An 18,500-nucleotide genomic window follows, 5' to 3' on the forward strand; every position below is an offset into this window, starting at 1 on the left:
TTTATTGTCTTAATACGGATGATTTTGGCATACAGCTCATGAAAACCCAAAATTCCTATCTCACAAAATTAGCATATTTCATCCGACCAATAAAAGAAAAGTGTTTTTAATACAAAAAACGTCAACCTTCAAATAATCATGTACAGTTATGCACTCAATACTTGGTCGGGAATCCTTTTGCAGAAATGACTGCTTCAATGCGGCGTGGCATGGAGGCAATCAGCCTGTGGCACTGCTGAGGTCTTATGGAGGCCCAGGATGCTTCGATAGCGGCCTTTAGCTCATCCAGAGTGTTGGGTCTTGAGTCTCTCAACGTTCTCTTCACAATATCCCACAGATTCTCTATGGGGTTCAGGTCAGGAGAGTTGGCAGGCCAATTGAGCACAGTGATACCATGGTCAGTAAACCATTTACCAGTGGTTTTGGCACTGTGAGCAGGTGCCAGGTCATGCTGAAAAATGAAATCTTCATCTCCATAAAGCTTTTCAGCAGATGGAAGCATGAAGTGCTCCAAAATCTCCTGATAGCTAGCTGCATTGACCCTGCCCTTGATAAAACACAGTGGACCAACACTAGCAGCTGACACGGCACCCCAGACCATCACTGACTGTGGGTACTTGACACTGGACTTCTGGCATTTTGGCATTTCCTTCTCCCCAGTCTTCCTCCAGACTCTGGCACCTTGATTTCCGAATGTACATGCAGAATTTGCTTTCATCCGAAAAAAGTACTTTGGACCACTGAGCAACAGTCCAGTGCTGCTTCTCTGTAGCCCAGGTCAGGCGCTTCTGCCGCTGTTTCTGGTTCAAAAGTGGCTTGACCTGGGGAATGCGGCACCTGTAGCCCATTTCCTGCACACGCCTGTGCACGGTGGCTCTGGATGTTTCTACTCTAGACTCAGTCCACTACTTCCGCAGGGTCCCCTAAGGTCTGGAATCGGCCCTTCTCCACAATCTTCCTCAGGGTCCGGTCACCTCTTCTCGTTGTGCAGCGTTTTCTGCCACACTTTTTCCTTCCTACAGACTTCCCACTGAGGTGCCTTGATACAGCACTCTGGGAACAGCGTATTCGTTCAGAAATGTCTTTCTGTGTCTTACCCTCTTGCTTGAGGGTGTCAATAGTGGCCTTCTGGACAGCAGTCAGGTCGGCAGTCTTACCCATGATTGGGGTTTTGAGTGATGAACCAGGCTGGGAGTTTTAAAGGCCTCAGGAATCTTTTGCAGGTGTTTAGAGTTAACTCGTTGATTCAGATGATTAGGTTCATAGCTCGTTTAGAGACCCTTTTAATGATATGCTAATTTTGTGAGATAGGAATTATGGGTTTTCATGAGCTGTATGCCAAAATCATCCGTATTAAGACAATAAAAGACCTGAAATATTTCAGTTAGTGTGCAATGAATCTAAAATATATGAATGTTAAATTTTCATCATGACATTATGGAAAATAATGAACTTTATCACAATATGCTAATATTTTGAGAAGGACCTGTAAGTTGAGAGTCGCTGTGACAGATTCATCGGTAACAGTTTTACTGCTTTTATGTTCATGACAGGAACCCCCACACTCTCAAAGAAAAACCCTGGTCCACTCTGCTGCAGTGGGAGGAGCTGCCAATCTGCGTCTGACTCTGTTGAACAATGAAAACACTCAGCCAGGGCAAATAAAACCTCCGGGTCTCTAAAACATGAAACATCAGGGCTAGACTTGAGACTTGGTGATGGCTGTACATCTGGTGTTTGGCATCGTCTTACCTGGAGTTGAAGGAAGTTGTACCTGACAGGAGTGAGGCTGGGGGCCTCCCAGAAAAAGCGAATAGTGTTCACAAGCAGGAACGCCACCTACAAGACAAATAAGTAAATGACTGGACTTCCAATCTGTTCCTCTACATATAGTGAATATGTACAAGGGTTGGACAATGAAACTGAAACACCTGGTTTTAGACCACAATAATTTATTAGTATGGTGTAGGGCCTCCTTTTGCGGCTAATACAACGTCAATTCGTCTTGGGAATGACATATACAAGTCCTGCACAGTGGTCAGAGGGATTTTAAGTCATTCTTCTTGCAGGATCGTGGCCAGGTCACTACGTGATACTGGTGGAGGAAAACGTTTCCTGACTCGCTCCTCCAAAACACCCCAAAGTGGCTCAATAATATTTAGATCTGGTGACTGTGCAGGCCATGGGAGATGTTCAACTTCACTTTCATGTTCATCAAACCAATCTTTCACCAGTCATGCTGTGTATAGTGGTGCATTGTCATCCTGATACACGGCACCACCTTCAGGATACAATGTTTGAACCATTGGATGCACATGGTCCTCAAGAATGGTTCGGTAATCCTTGGCAGTGACGCGCCCATCTAGCACAAATATTGGGCCAAGGGAATGCCATGATATGGCAGCCCAAACCATCACTGATCCATCCTCATGCTTCACTCTTGGCATGCAACAGTCTGGGTGGTACGCTTCTTTGGGGCTTCTCCACACCGTAACTCTCCCGGATGTGGGGAAAACAGTAAAGGTGGACTCATCAGAGAACAACACATGTTTCACATTGTCCACAGCCCAAGATTTGCGCTCCTTGCACCATTGAAACCGACATTTGGCATTGGCATGAGTGACCAAAGGTCAGCCCGGCCGTGTATATTGACCCTGTGGAGCTCCTGATGGACAGTTCTGGTAGAAACAGGAGAGTTGAGGTGCACATTTAATTCTGCCGTGATTTGGGCAGCCGTGGTTTTCTGTTTTTTGGATACAACCCAGGTTAGCACCCGAACATCCCTTTCAGACAGCTTCCTCTTGCGTCCACAGTTAATCCTGTTGGATGTGGTTCGTCCTTCTTGGTGGTACGCTGACATTACCCTGGATACCGTGGCTCTTGATACATCACAAAGACTTGCTGTCTTGGTCACAGATGCGCCAGCAAGACGTGCATCAACAATTAGTCCTCTTTTGAACTCTGGTATGTCATCCATAATGTTGTGTGCATTTCAATATTTTGAGCTAAACTGTGCTCTTACCCTGCTAATTGAACCTTCACACTCTGCTCTTACTGGTGCAATGTGCAATCAATGAAGACTGGCTACCAGGCTGGTCCAATTTAGCCATGAAACCTCCCACACTAAAATGACAGGTGTTTCAGTTTCATTGTCCAACCCCTGTAAACGGCTGAAGTTAACAGCTCACCAGCACAACAGGACAGACAAGCTTCGTCATGATGGACTGAACAGTAAACCTCTCATTATCCAGCACTGTGATTGGCCGCGACAGAGCCAGCTCCAAACCATTCCTGCAGATTTAAAACAAATTTACTTTTTGGTAAATATGAATCAATAACTGGGATTGGCAGAAAGGCTGCTCCCAGTACAATATAGATACAATAGAGATGACCGTTAAACAGAACAGATTCATGGACTAACACTCCCCACGTTATTCAGAGACCCCACTTAACCAAACATTATTCAAGTCCTCACCTGACCGGCTCCAGCACTGGTGTCTGAATCACTCTGAAGAGGCGGTGTTGCTGGGGGCTCTGGGTTCCCCTCTTTACAGCTCGAGGCGAAGGAGGAGGAGAAAATGGAGGGAATAAATCTCCTGGTTCCAACACTATGTGATCATCATCCTGAAGAAGAGACAAGCCTTTACTAGTTACAGTATACACCTGCATTATCAGGTACACCTTTCTATTTGACTTCTATCACAAATAGTGAATCAGTCAATCACATGGCAGTGGTTCAAAGCATTTAGGTGTTTAGATGTGGTAAAGACAACTTATTGAAGTTCCAACTGAACATCAGAATGGGGATAGAAAGAGATTTAAGTTACTCTGAATGTAGCATGGTTGTTGGTGCCAGACAGGCTGGTCTGAGTAGTTCACAAACTGCAGAGTTAACTAATAAAGTGGTCACTGAGTGTATGCTTTAATCCAAACTGGTGTGCAAGAGTCCTACATTTACTCAGACACACGTAAAATATAATCAGACGTCATTAAAACTCTACTACATGTCCTTAGATATTATAATATCTAAGGACATCGAGGTCAGGTGCAGTGAGTGTGGAGGCCTGTGCATGCAGATCCCAGGGACCAGGATCTGGCTTTTGTTACACTGAACAACTGGTAGAACACGATTCGGAGGTGGTGTGAAAGATTGAGCAATACCAGCTAAACATTGTTGGATTGATCCTTTGCACACAGGTTGGGCTCTGGAACAGCTCCTGGATAGGGGTTGGACTTTCTCCTGCTCTGGATATGCCCAAGGAGAAAGACATCAACCAGCTGTGGGAATATTTAGAAGCTCCTGGCTGAGAACCAGAGGCAAGCCAGTTTACCTGTGATTTGTAAAGAAGACATTTTCCAGTGGGTGCTTCCAAAGTGTTGGCTGCCGGTGATGCCTTTAAGTGCCATCTAGTCTTTGTATAACCAAAGCAAGAGCACTGTCCACATTCTGGGCACCAGTTTGGCCTTGGGTGTTTTTATGCTAGCCTCAGCCAGGGCTGCTTTTTGTCACCGATCTTGGTTTGGGAACCTCAAGGTCTCATTTCTTTTCGCAGATTATTAGGTTCCTCAACTATGTTGATGGGATGTGCGATGTTTCTCTAAAGATTCTAATATAAAGTTAAAAAAATTACACCAGGTAGTGTCTTCAGATCTTGAATCATCTCTTGTGCACCGGCTACTGCTCCGTGCCGTTCGCTTTGCCTCCGGTTGTTTCACTCAGTGCCCTATTGACCATAACCATGGATTTACACTTTATCTGCTCCGGTCTGGTCCAATGCAAAGCTGAGAGGAGCTACAAGAACCATATGCAAAATGCGCCCCAAAAATGCCAGTGATGAATGTGGTAACAAGCCCAAAACAACATTGTGTGGAAGTTAAACTGCTTCATGTTCAATTCAATTCAGTTTTATTTATATAGCACCAATTCACAACACATGTCATCTCAAGGCACTTCACAAAGGGTTTGGAATGGTATAGGGTTGTTGTGGAGGTTAGATTAAACTACTGAGTGTTAGAGTTTGGCCATTTTAGAATGGGCTGTGTAGGTGTACTAAGTAAAATAATAAACTGATAAAGTTTGTCCATCTAGAGCCCACTGGTGGCCATTCTTCTACTAAAAACCACAAGGATTGGGGGTACCACTCTAATTCAGACTGGTTATAACCATTGGAAAAGAAAAGGGGTCGCACAGGTAGCAGAAATGGAGGGTGTGTTTGCACCTCAACCATAACTGAGCCGGTTTAGGCTAAACCTGAAGGCAGAGGTAAAAATAATTGGCGAGTGTTGTTTCCTGTTGCATTGTGCGAAACATTGGTAACTTTAAAATGGGCTAAGTCAATTCAATCGAATCATACAGATTTCAAAGTCAGGTACATACATTCCAATTAATCCTAATTATCGAACAATGCAGTCAGACTCAGTTATTTATTCAAATTGGATAAAAAGTTTTTCTATCTAAGGAAACCCAGCAGAGTCAGTGACTTGTAGCCATCACTCCTCCTGGATGAGCATGTAGAGACAGTGGACAGTCACTGGCGTTGACTTTGCAGCAATCCCTCATACTGAGCATGCATGTAGCGACAGTGGAGAGGAAAATCTCCCTTTTAACAGGAAGAAACCTCCAGCAGAACCGGAACCAGGCTCAGTGTGAGCGGCCATCTGCCACGACCGACTGGAGGTTTGAGAGAACAGAGCAGACACACAAAAAGAACAAAGAAGCACTGATCCAGGAGTCCTTTCTATGGGAAGGAAAAGTAAATGTTAATGGATGTAGCACCATTGAGTCGTTTAACCTAGAAAGAAAGAACAGATAAACTCTGAGCCAGTTTTCAAGTTTAGAGTCTGAGAGAGAGCACATAGAGTTAGTCACAGTCAGTCAGTAGCTATGCCTAGGAGAAAAATAGGGAAAACACAAAAAAGACAGGGCCAAGTGTATCATCGGTAGAAGGTGAGAATTCCTTAAGTTGTTGGCAGCAGAAGCTTGGATGATGGCCCCCCTCCAGGAAGGTGTCACTGGAAGACACAGAGGCAAGCCAGGTGTAGCTTCTAGGAAGAGAAAAGAGAGAGAACAAAGTTAAAAGCTGAAATAACAGCAAATAATGCAAAATTGGGGAGTAGAACCACCAGTAAACCTGCAGTCTGAGAACAAAATGCTCTGTTAGGAATCTATTGAACAATCAGATCTCTGATGTATGATGGAAGCATATCTGGATGCGTTTGATGCATCCGGATATTTTCATGTGTTTTGTTCTACAATGGGTGAGTGCTGTCTGTGTTGCTGGCCATTGTAGCAGTATTCAGTTTACGTGTGGGGGTTCCCCTCTGATGTCATAAAAGAGCACAAAAGAATCCCAAAGGAGTAGTCTGGAAATGCCTTTTTAGTGAAATCTATGACCATATATTTCAACAACCCTTCATTTCAGAGGCATAAATTCACTTTTTTTTTTTTTACGTGTCCTGTCCAGCAGAGTAGCACTCAGAATTGTTGCCTGTGTGCCAAGAAAAAGTCCAAAAGATTTACTTTCACAAGTGGAGCATTACAGCTAACACTTCAAAGCTCTGCTTGATATTTATAAAAGAAACTTTATTAGAAACTGCTTTCGGATTATTTCAATTGTTATGGACACAGAGACAGAAATGAGAAGGAAAAAAATAAGCACGAAAGAGAGAGAGGTGTTGGAAAAAGGAAAAGGGGAGACAAGTAGAAAAGAACTGAGGAAAGAAAAGGATGAAAAGAATACAAGATAACATCCTGCTTTCTTCTACACCTGCAGATATGTACAATACATATTAACAGCTTTTTTACCAAGAAGTGCATGCAAGATGTATTTAGTGGTAAATGCGGCTCAATATGGAACATTTGTGTATTTGAATCTAAACACCTGTGGGTCTGAGTGTGAGCGCACTTGTGTATACAGGTCCTTCTCAAAAAATTAGCATATTGTGATAAAGTTCATTATTTTCCATAATGTCATGATGAAAATTTAACATTCATATATTTTAGATTCATTGCACACTAACTGAAATATTTCAGGTCTTTTATTGTCTTAATACGGATGATTTTGGCATACAGCTCATGAAAACCCAAAATTCCTATCTCACAAAATTAGCATATAATTAAAAGGGTCTCTAAACGAGCTATGAACCTAATCATCTGAATCAACGAGTTAACTCTAAACACCTGCAAAAGATTCCTGAGGCCTTTAAAACTCCCAGCCTGGTTCATCACTCAAAACCCCAATCATGGTTAAGACTGCCAACCTGACTGCTGTCCAGAAGGCCACTATTGGCACCCTCAAGCAAGAGGGTAAGACACAGAAAAAAATTTCTGAACGAATAGGCTGTTCCCAGAGTGCTGTATCAAGGCACCTCAGTGGGAAGTCTGTGGGAAGGAAAAAGTGTGTCAGAAAACGCTGCACAACGAGAAGAGGTGACCGGACCCTGAGGAAGATTGTGGAGAAGGGCCGATTCCAGACCTTGTGGGACCTGCGGAAGCAGTGGACTGAGTCTGGAGTAGAAACATCCAGAGCCACCGTGCACAGGCGTGTGCAGGAAATGGGCTACAGGTGCCGCATTCCCCAGACCTGGGCTACAGAGAAGCAGCACTGGACTGTTGCTCAGTGGTCCAAAGTACTTTTTTCAGATGAAAGCAAATTCTGCATGTCATTCGGAAATCAAGGTGCCGGAGTCTGGAGGAAGACTGGGGAGAAGGAAATGCCAAAATGCCAGAAGTCCAGTGTCAAGTACCCACAGTCAGTGATGATCTGGGGTGCCGTGTCAACTGCTGGTGTTGGTCCACTGTGTTTTATCAAGGGCAGGGTCAATGCAGCTAGCTATCAGGGGATTTTGGAGCACTTCATGCTTCCATCTGCTGAAAAGCTTTATGGAGATGAAGATTTCATTTTTCAGCACGACCTGGCACCTGCTCACAGTGCCAAAACCACTGGTAAATGGTTTACTGACCATGGTATCACTGTGCTCAATTGGCCTGCCAACTCTCCTGACCTGAACCCCATAGAGAATCTGTGGGATATTGTGAAGAGAACGTTGAGAGACTCAAGACCCAACACTCTGGATGAGCTAAAGGCCGCTATCGAAGCATCCTGGGCCTCCATAAGACCTCAGCAGTGCCACTGGCTGATTGCCACCATGCCACGCCGCATTGAAGCAGTCATTTCTGCCAAAGGATTCCCGACCAAGTATTGAGTGCATAACTGTACATGATTATGTGAAGGTTGACGTTTTTTGTATTAAAAACACTTTTCTTTTATTGGTCGGATGAAATATGCTAATTTTGTGAGATAGGAATTTTGGGTTTTCATGAGGTGTATGCCAAAATCATCCGTATTAAGACAATAAAAGACCTGAAATATTTCAGTTAGTGTGCAATGAATCTAAAATATATGAATGTTAAATTTTCATCATGACATTATGGAAAATAATGAACTTTATCACAATATGCTAATTTTTTGAGAAGGACCTGTACAAGGTTTCTCCATAAAAATATGCAATAGTGAGTGTGAGGAGCAGCAGACCTGTCCCCCTGGACCTGGGACAGATAAGGAGGAGATCCGGGCCACAGACATTCAAAGGCCCCCCAGAGCACAGGAACCCCAGGAGAACCACCACCGGGACTACGGAAACTACCCCAGAGAAAAGCAGGGGAGAGTCCCAGGGGAAACACCTAGCAGCCACAGTGCAGAAGCCCCTGGGAGCTGCAGCGACGAGCCCACAGGCCCCGCCGGCAGCTATCTACACCCCAGCTGATCCAGCCATGGACCCCGAGACCCCGGAACATATCACTCCTCAAGCAGAGGCCCGACAGAGCCCTGGGGTCCAGGCCCCGGCAAGCAGCCACCAGGAGTGAGCCAGCACACACCAAAGCACCCAGCCCTGAACACTGAGAACCAGAAGTACTCTGGCGGGCAGAGACACTAACCAGAGGCAAGTAGTGCGGCAGGGAGGAAATAGGCCACAAATTTGGGGGGCCTAAACTGATCCAGGAGAGGGAGCAGTTCAAGACCCAACATGACACAAAAAACAGACACACACAGTGACAATCACCCCAACTCCCCGCCCCGAACTCAGTCCCCAACGACTCCCATCCTCATCCGGAGAGGGGGCCATGTACATAAGAGGGGTCAAACTAGCCTGTCAACTAGAGCCGCCACAGAATGAAATAATCCCAACCCCACAATGAATTCAAATCCCAACCCTATGAGCCCCTCACCTCCAATAAACCCCAACATCAATTTCCCCACAGGGGACAGATATCAAACACATGCCCCCAAACCCAAACTCTATGAATCCCCTCCCTACAGCACATGGGCACACCCCCACATGTGATCTTCATCCCTGAAATGCTGACGAAGCGACACTCACACAGCGCAAGCTCCACACACAGCCCCGCTCCAAGCACTCCCACCGCATCCTGCCCCCACCACGACAGCAAGGCAAGAGCCCTGCGCAACGCTACCCCAGCCCCCGGCCACACCACGCCCCCACAACCACACAGACACACCACATCACTGCAACTGCAACAATAGCCCAGGGAGAAAGATTATTCAGCTCAGGTCTACCACCGCCGCTCAGCCGATCCAAATGCCGGTGACCCCACATCTAAGAAGAGGACACAACCCCCCTGCCCACACGCTGCAGCACCCCCATGCCACCCACTAGCCCGCTGCCTCAATCCCCCCTGAGACACATTAGCCAGCAGAGCAGCACACCGCCAAGCCCGCCCAACCATTCGGTCAGCACCAGCAGCCCCAGCCCATCAGTTCGTGAGAGGGAAACAAGCACCAGCTGGGTAACTGGGCCCGGCAGGCCAACCGCTCCAGGCCAAGCACAACCTGCCAGCCGCCCCAGTGCAGGCACAAGACATGCTCCACTGCCCACCCACCCAACCGCAGCCTGGCGCCCGGGCAGGGGCAGGGGCAAGAGCCACAGAAGGAGGCATTGGAGGAAGACCACCACAGCACGCCAAGGACCGAGCACCTGCCAACCCCGCCCAAACCCCGGAGGTGCCCCAGGATGCCGGCCATCCTCCCACATGATACCACACCGCTGCACCAAGCAGGCTGGCCAGCCCCTCCACCAAAGCGAAGCCACATCTCAATCAACACTGCACACACACATAAATTCACTTTTTAAAATATTTTATCAATGTTTCCTTTCCATAAATATAATTGGATTTATCATGAAAATTCGATGTCTCAGGCACTTTAAAACTGGAAAGAAAGATATTTCATTGAGAATTTTTTCTAAGTTGTACAATATTTACTAAGTAATATTTAGCTGTGTTTGTTTACCTTCAGGTAATCTACCTTATGTTAAAGCCCTGTTAAGGACCATGTGATATTTTTTAGTATTAGTTGTTTCACACAAAACTAAACCTAAGATTCTTTGTTCAGCAAGGAGCAAGCACAGCTAACAGTCTGACCTTGATGCCTCTGAGAGAGGCAAATGCCTCTTGGCCAGGTCGCAGAGCAATGATATCTCCTTCCACCAACAGACTGACAGGCAGGTTAACCAGCTGAGAGTCCCTGAAGGTCCAGTGAAGTGACCATGATGGAGATGGGGGCATGTACAAGTCAGGGTAAAGTGAAGAAGGCCACCAAACTTCACCCACACACCCTGAAAGATAATCTGGAAAAGAGGCAGAACAGGCCAGAGAACTGAGACTACACTAGTTGCTCTCCAACATCACAATAAAAACAATCACACATCTCACTGCAACATTTACCCTTTCAGCTGGTGAGGAAATCTGAGCATTTCATTTTCTGTAGTGTAAAAGCTTGAATAGCAGCTCCTGTAGTGCCAAACGACATGTTGCTGCTGAATAGTTTTAGCTATGGTAAGTTATTACTTGGATGGACTGTTTAACTGCAGTCAGTAAATTTTATATTTAGTGGTCCATTAACAAGTATGATCAATATGTGAGCAACATTGAAGAAGCAGCAGTAATTTCCTAAACCCACATATTTCCACTGGTGACTTTGCACCACTCCCAACTCACCACTGAGCTGTGTGATGATGAGTTTGAGGCGTCGGACCATCTCAGTTTTCTTTAGCCTCTCCTTACGTCCAACCAGAAGCAGGTTCAACAGGAAAAGAAGGAACAGAGCTGCAGAATTCATAATCTCTATACCAGAACTGGGAAAAAAACAACATTTAATTCAATTCAATTTATTTAAAGCTGGTTCATAAATATCATCTCTAGGCACTTTACAAAAGAAACCAAGAAAACCATTCCATTTATAAACAGAAATATAAAGTCAGTTCAATCCAATCAAAACTGTATATTGTAAAGAGTATTCTAGGTCAGATGCAAATCAATGATCTGCCCGTCGCTCCCTGAGTCATTAGTCTATTGTTTAGTGTGATTTGTTTACATGGTTACTTGAATCCTGGTGAGGCAGCTTATTTCATTTCTTTGGAATGAGTTTCAAAGTAGAGTTGCAAAGCAGGGTCCAATTTTTATCTGGTTCATCCCAAGGTTTTCTTCCTAAGGTTCTGGAAAAACTGTTCTTATCCAGTTGCAAACTTTTTTAGAAGACAATTGTATTTATGAAAAGTTTCAGTGTGGCTTAAAAAGGTATCGCAGCACTGAAACTGCTTTACTAAGGGTTCTAAAAGGCCTTAAGTGTTGATTCAGAAAGCCAGCTTTTCTGGCGTTTCTACAGGGGTTGGACAATGAAACTGAAACACCTGGTTTTAGACCACAATCATTTATTAGTATGGTGTAGGGCCTCCTTTTGCGGCCAATACAGCGTCAATTCGTCTTAGGAATGACATATACAAGTCCTGCACAGTGGTCAGAGGGATTTTAAGCCATTCTTCTTGCAGGATAGTGGCCAGGTCACTACGTGATACTGGTGGAGGAAAACGTTTCCTGACTCGCTCCTCCAAAACACCCCAAAGTGGCTCAATAATATTTAGATCTGGTGACTGTGCAGGCCATGGGAGATGTTCAACTTCACTTTCATGTTCATCAAGCCAATCTTTCACCAGTCTTACTGTGTGTATTGGTGCATTGTCATCCTGATACACGGCACCGCCTTCAGGATACAATGTTTGAACCATTGGATGCACATGGTCCTCAAGAATGGTTCGGTAGTCCTTGGCAGTGACGCGCCCATCTAGCACAAGTATTGGGCCAAGGGAATGCCATGATATGGCAGCCCAAACCATCACTGATCCACCCCCATGCTTCACTCTTGGCATGCAACAGTCTGGGTGGTACGCTTCGTTGGGGCTTCTCCACACCGTAACTCTCCCGGATGTGGGGAAAACAGTAAAGGTGGACTCATCAGAGAACAATACATGTTTCACATTGTCCACAGCCCAAGATTTGTGCTCCTTGCACCATTGAAACCGACATTTGGCATTGGCATGAGTGACCAAAGGTTTGGCTATAGCAGCCCGGCCGTGTATACCCTGTGGAGCTCCCGACGGACAGTTCTGGTGGAAACAGGAGAGTTGAGGTCCACATTTAATTCTGCCGTGATTTGGACAGTCGTGGTTTTATGTTTTTTGGATACAATCCGGGTTAGCACCCGAACATCCCTTTCAGACAGCTTCCTCTTGCGTCCACAGTTAATCCTGTTGGATGTGGTTTGTCCTTCCTGGTGGTACGCTGACATTACCCCGGATACCGTGGCTCTTGATACATCACAAAGACTTGCTGTCTTGGTCACAGATGCGCCAGCAAGATGTGCACCAACAATTTGTCCTCTTTTGAAGTCTGGTATGTCACCCATAATGTTGTGTGCATTTCAATATTTTGAGCAAAATTGTGCTCTTACCCTGCTAATTGAACCTTCACACACTGCTCTTAATGGTGCAATGTGCAATCAATGAAGGCTGGCTACCAGGCTGGTCCAATTTAGCCATGAAACCTCCCACACTAAAATGACAGGTGTTTCAGTTTCATTGTCCAACCCCTGTAAATCTAAGTGCAACATTTAACATCGTAGTTCATGGTATCCTTCTGTCAAGACTTGACAAAAGGATACAAAAGGTATTGTGTGGCCATTAAGATAAAGTAAGACTTTTTTTTTAAAGTTATTTTTCAGCTCACACGTGGCCTTCATTATTTTTTTCAGAGTATGTTTTTGACAGTGAGTAGACAGAAAATGGTGTGGAAAGAGTGGGGTAAGTGAGTGCAAAGAGCATTAACGGGTTAGGATTCGATCCCACGACAGCATGCATCGAGGATTACCAAACATGGGTCACACGCTTGACCCCCTCCACCACCACGTCTGAGAGAAAGCAAGACTTAAACCACTGTAGAACAGTTATCAGTAAGAGGGGCTGTGGCTGCATAATAACCATCTATCTCGACTAAGAACCATCTATTTGTTGAACTACTCGAGGATCCATCCTAGAGCCAGAGTTCCTAATATACAGTATGTTGCACCTAAGGTCCATTTTTAGGAAACATGGTGCCTCTTTCCACTGCTTTGCCGATGACATTCAAATCTGTCTGTCCATAAAAAAACAACCAACTCTTTGAGGCTGTTGGTGGACTGTCTTCCTGATATAAAAAAGACCTGGATGGACTCAAACTTCCTCCACCTCAACAATAATAAAACTGAGTTATGGTATTTGCAAGAAGGGTCTTTTATGGAATAGTAGACTTTTTTCCAGATTTCAATTTCCTAGTGTTGTCCTTTAATGTATGCAGCTCTGAAAAAAACCAGGGAGCCCAATGAATAATTACCTTCCTTTTCAAGGTGGCTACATTGTCTACTGCAACATGCAATGAGGAAGACTATAAACAACAGTTTGTCAAGAGGTAGAAATTAAGGTGCTTCATCCTCTGATACTGAAGCAATAAAAAATGGAACAGATTTTAAAAGTTGTTACAGCATTGTCTGATAAAGATCTACTATAACGTCTCGGGGGCAGAGTACTCTGTTAGATTAAACCAAAGTGTTATTAAAAACAGTCAGACAGGACAGGGTTGTGAGGAAATACGGTTAATTGTTCACATTCAATGCCATATGTCAGCACTTGTCCAGAGTATGAAGACAGGAGTGGGAAGGTCTGTGGATGTTTTCAGTAAAGTCAGTGACATCTAAGATAGCACTAATCTGGAGTGTTTGGGTGAAATATTGCACTTTTACTTTATATGTTATAATCCATTTCATATTTATAGACCAAGACAAGATGATTCACCATACACATACCCTACCTGCCTGTCGGCTGGCTACCATGGCAGCAGAGGAGTCCCAGCACCACCAACAGTGTAAGTGCCGCCTCTGGCCAGTGGAGACAGGATTGCCGGTTGCCATGGTAAAGGAAGCTATTTAGCCACCGCTCCTATTAAAAGAATGTCAAAACAAGAAGAAGTTAGCAAAACAAAACCTAGTATATGATATAAACTATAAACCAAGAAGAAAACAACACTGTACATCTGTGGGCCTGATTGAGTTTGTCCTTACAAAGTTAAAGTGCAAAAATCTGAACCATCTGTAAAATAATTAAATTCTTTAACCAGTTTGCACTTTCTGGAAACTGGTTAGAAAACATCTTGTTCATGTATGTGCATACCAGCCAAGAAACTCGTCCGCATGTAGCTCTCTGGTGCTGCTGTAGCAGGCTGCTGAGCTGGTCCCGAAGCTTCATCAGTGCCTGACTGGTTGAAAGGCCATGACTCACACCACCTGCCTCCTGCTAAAACATATACACACGTGGACATAATTATTGGTACCCCTCGGTTAATGAAAGAAAAAACCACAATGGTCACAGAAATAACTTGAATCTGACAAAGGCAATAATGAATAAAAATTCTATGAAAATGAACAAATGAAAGTCAGACATTGTTTTTCAAACATGCTTTAACAGAATTATTTACAAACCGGATTCCAAAAATGTTGGGACACCAAACAAATTGTGAATAAAAACTGATGTGGAGGTGCCAACATCTAATATTTTATTCAGAATAGAACACAAATCACAGATCAAAAGTTTAAACTGAGAGAATGTATCATTTTAAGGGAAAAATATATTGTTTAAAAATTACATGGTGTCAACAAATCCCAAAAAAGTTGGGACAAGGCCATTTTTACCACTGTGTGGCATCCCTCCTTCTTCTTAAAACACTCAACAGACGTCGGGACAGAGGAGACCAGTTTCTCAAGTTTAGAAATAGGAATGCTCTCCCATTCATGTCTAATACAAGCCTCTAACTGGGCCTTCTTTGTCGCACCTTCCTCTTTATGATGCGCCAAATGTTCTCTATAGGTGAAAGATCTGGACTGCAGGCTGGCCATTTCAGTACCCGGATCCTTCTCCTACGTAGCCATGATGTTGTGATTGCTGCAGAATGTGATCTGGCATTATCTTGTTGAAAAATGCAGGGTCTTCCCTGAAAGAGATGACGTCTAGATGGGAGCATATGTTGTTCTAGAACCTGAACATAGTTTTCTGCATTAATGGTGCCTTTCCAGACATGCAAGCTGCCCATGCCACAAGGACTCATGCAACCCCATACTATCAGTGATGCAGGCTTCTGAACGGAGCGTTGATAACAACTTGGGTTATCCTTGTCCTCTCTGGTCCGGATGACATGGCATCCCAGTGTTCCATAAAGAACTTCAAATCGTGACTCATCTGACCACAGAACAGTCTTCCATTTTGCCACACTCCATTTTAAAAGACCCCTGGCCCAGGGCAAACGTCTGAGCTTGTGGAGCTTACTTAGAAATGGCTTCCTCATTGCACTGTAGAGTTTCAGCTGGCAACAGCGGATGGCACGGTGGATTGTGCTCACTGACAATGCTTTCTGGAAGTATTCTTGAACCCATTCTGTTATTTCCTTGACAGTGGCATTCCTGTTTGAGGTGCAGTGACGTTTAAGGGCCCGGAGATCATGAGCATCCAGTAGAGTTTTACGGCCGTGACCCTTACGCACAGCGATTGTTCCAGATTCTCTGAATCTTTTGATGATGTTATACACAGTTGATGATGATAACTTGAAAGTCTTTGCTATTTTACGCTGGGTAACAACATTCTGGTATTGCTGCACTATCTTTCTGCGCAACAATGGTGGAATTGGTGATCATCTTACCATCTTGGCTTCAGAGAGACACTGACACTCTGAGAAGCTCTTTTTATACCCAATCATGTTGTCAATTGACTTAATTAGTGTTCACTGGTCTTCCAGCTGTTCGTTATATGGTCAATTTCCTTTTTCCAGCCACTTATAGCTATTTGTCCAGTTTGTAAAAAAATAAACTCATGAAACAGGCCTGGACAAAAATGATGGTACCCCTGACAATAATGTGACCAAAGGGACATGTTCAAGGTGTGTCCATTAAGCATATTTGAAAAGCAATGTCTGACTTTCATTTGTTCATTTTCATTGAATGATTATTCATTATTGCCTTTGTCAGATTCATTGTAGGTTTTTCTTTCATTAAACGAGGGGTACCAACAAGTTTGTCCACGTGTATAAAATACTATCTTGTCATAATTAGATCACCAATTACACCATTGTGCAAGTTTGCTGAGTATATATTGTTTCTGGCTACTATTGCTTGCTGCTTGTAGCCTCATGACCGTTTTTTGGTCGAAGCTGCAGGTGTGTCTCGCCCTTCAGGGGCTGCGCAAGCTGTTTTTTTCAGACTGCCATTGTTCTCCGGCAACTGGTAAGTTTTGTTCCTTGTTATTAGTTTCATTAATTAATTGACTCACCGGTGGCGTTTTCTGCCCTTGCTGGTCCCTAGTTTCTCTTTATATTGTCCAATACTGTTTTCACTGTTGTTTATGTTGTTGCACTTGATTAATTTAAACACACTCACCGGTACCGTTTCTCCTTCATTTCCATCAGTGTTTCACTTTTGGGTTTAATTGCCAAGTTAATTCGATGTTGGCTTGCCAGTGGCGTTTACTGCCCGTGCAGAGTCCTGTGCTCCTTATTCTGATGTTTACGAACAGCTGTGTTGTGCGACCTGTTTGGTTCCACTTCAGCCTGAGGACGGGCATGATTTGTGCCCCTCCTGCTTTGGTGTCGACCTCAGAGATGATGTATCTCAGAGAAGCACTTTCCGACAATGCCTTTTCCAATTGTCTTGTTCTGTCACGAGCGGTGTGGGTGGCTCAGCTGGCTGCAGTGGAGCAGCCTGCTGACTGGACAGTCTCTTCCCAGCAGAGTTCATTGATGCTGGAGCAACCAGTGTGCCCAAAGCATTCCACAGCAGAGGTGCCTTCAGTTTCCGGGAAGAGACCTAAATTGTCTGATGCAGGGAGGCTGTCCACATCTGACATCGGAGTTGGCCAAGGTGAAGGCCCTCCTCCAGTCCCTCCAGGCGGATAGCTTTTCCGACTTGGCTCTTCCCTTTGAACAGGATGGGGCTTCCATCTGTGATGATGACATTATTTTAGTAGTGGCTTCGGGTACCCTTTTCCGGAGAGGGGGCGAGGATATTCCAGAGCTGAGCCCTAGGGCTTTGGGTTCAGAGTCTAGTGCCTCCCAGGCCTGTGCTGTGGAGCCAGTGTGGCCATCAGAACTGCTCTTGCTGGCCTGCAGGTGGACTCTTCACAAGTCAAGCCGGCTCCCTCCAGCGCTTTCTTCTGGCCCCGTGACGCTGCCGCCGCTTTTGTGGTTCCTCCATTGGAGGATTACATCCGTGAACTGCACGCCTGTTGGACAGATGATAGAGCATTTTACCGTCTGATGACTGATGGCAGAGCCCTTGTTGCAAGAGGCATCTCGGTTTGGGTTGGGCCAGATGCCTGCAGTGGAGCCTGGGATTGCCTCCCTCTTGTTCCTCCTGATGAGGCTCTGCGGCCTGATGCCCGTTGTCCTCGGCCATAGTGCTGTGTTACAGATGACCTGCTCTGCAGGGCCTACGACTCAGGGGCCAGGATGGGTTGGCTTGGGAACTCTCTCATCTGTTGCTGGGCCTGTCCTTCTCTTTGGAGTCCGTCCCTCTGGACCAGTCAACACAGGGCATGGTTGATGCATCCCTAAAGTCATTGATGCTCTGATGACGAGGAAGCTTCGTCGTACACTCTCATCGCTGGTTCATGCTCGGCGTCAGGTCTGGCTGGCGCAGTCGCCCCTGACTGTACCCTGTAGGCAGACTCTGAGAGCTCTCCCTGTATTTCCCAGGGAACTCTTTGGCTCTTCTGCACTCGAAGCACTGAAGCGCACGGCTCAGGCCTCCCGAAAGCGGTAACAGATGGCCGTACTTCACAGGCGTAACCATCAGCCCCTTGGCAATTGGGCAGCTGGTGGTTTGCCACGGAGGTCCTGCCATCCATCTGCTACTCTCACTGTGTATTGGGATCCGGCTGCAAGACCAGGCCCACAATCGGGTAGGATTCAGGGTAACCAGGTGGGGGCCCAAGCCTCCTGCCCCTTTTGATGTGCGTCCCCCTAGGTCTTTCGAAAGGACAGAGGCCTGCAGATTTTGGCTGGCAGTCAGATGTTTTACCCTGAGACAGCTCATCTATTGAGCTGTTCAAGGGTGCTGTCCACGTCATCCTGC

The 18,500-nt window shown here is 45.3% G+C and overlaps 1 protein-coding gene across 4 annotated transcripts in view; it reads right to left on the reverse strand.

Annotated features, from left to right (window-relative positions):
• Positions 1-18,500, reverse strand: part of tmem94 (transmembrane protein 94) — a 71,001-nt gene that overhangs the window by 40,448 nt on the left and 12,053 nt on the right. For 3 of the 4 annotated variants that reach the window (XM_047376770.1, XM_047376773.1, XM_047376772.1), the window contains 7 exons: positions 14,557-14,679; positions 14,198-14,325; positions 11,018-11,154; positions 10,442-10,647; positions 3,476-3,624; positions 3,189-3,291; positions 1,753-1,839 (listed from right to left, as the gene is read on the reverse strand). In XM_047376770.1, the coding sequence (XP_047232726.1) occupies positions 1,753-1,839; positions 3,189-3,291; positions 3,476-3,624; positions 10,442-10,647; positions 11,018-11,154; positions 14,198-14,325; positions 14,557-14,679 (933 nt within the window). The remainder of the gene's footprint in view (positions 1-1,752; positions 1,840-3,188; positions 3,292-3,475; positions 3,625-10,441; positions 10,648-11,017; positions 11,155-14,197; positions 14,326-14,556; positions 14,680-18,500) is intronic. The other variant, XM_047376771.1, reaches the window with a different exon arrangement.

This window comes from Girardinichthys multiradiatus, chromosome 10, assembly GCF_021462225.1.
Source record: "Girardinichthys multiradiatus isolate DD_20200921_A chromosome 10, DD_fGirMul_XY1, whole genome shotgun sequence".
Lineage (NCBI taxonomy): Eukaryota > Metazoa > Chordata > Actinopteri > Cyprinodontiformes > Goodeidae > Girardinichthys > Girardinichthys multiradiatus.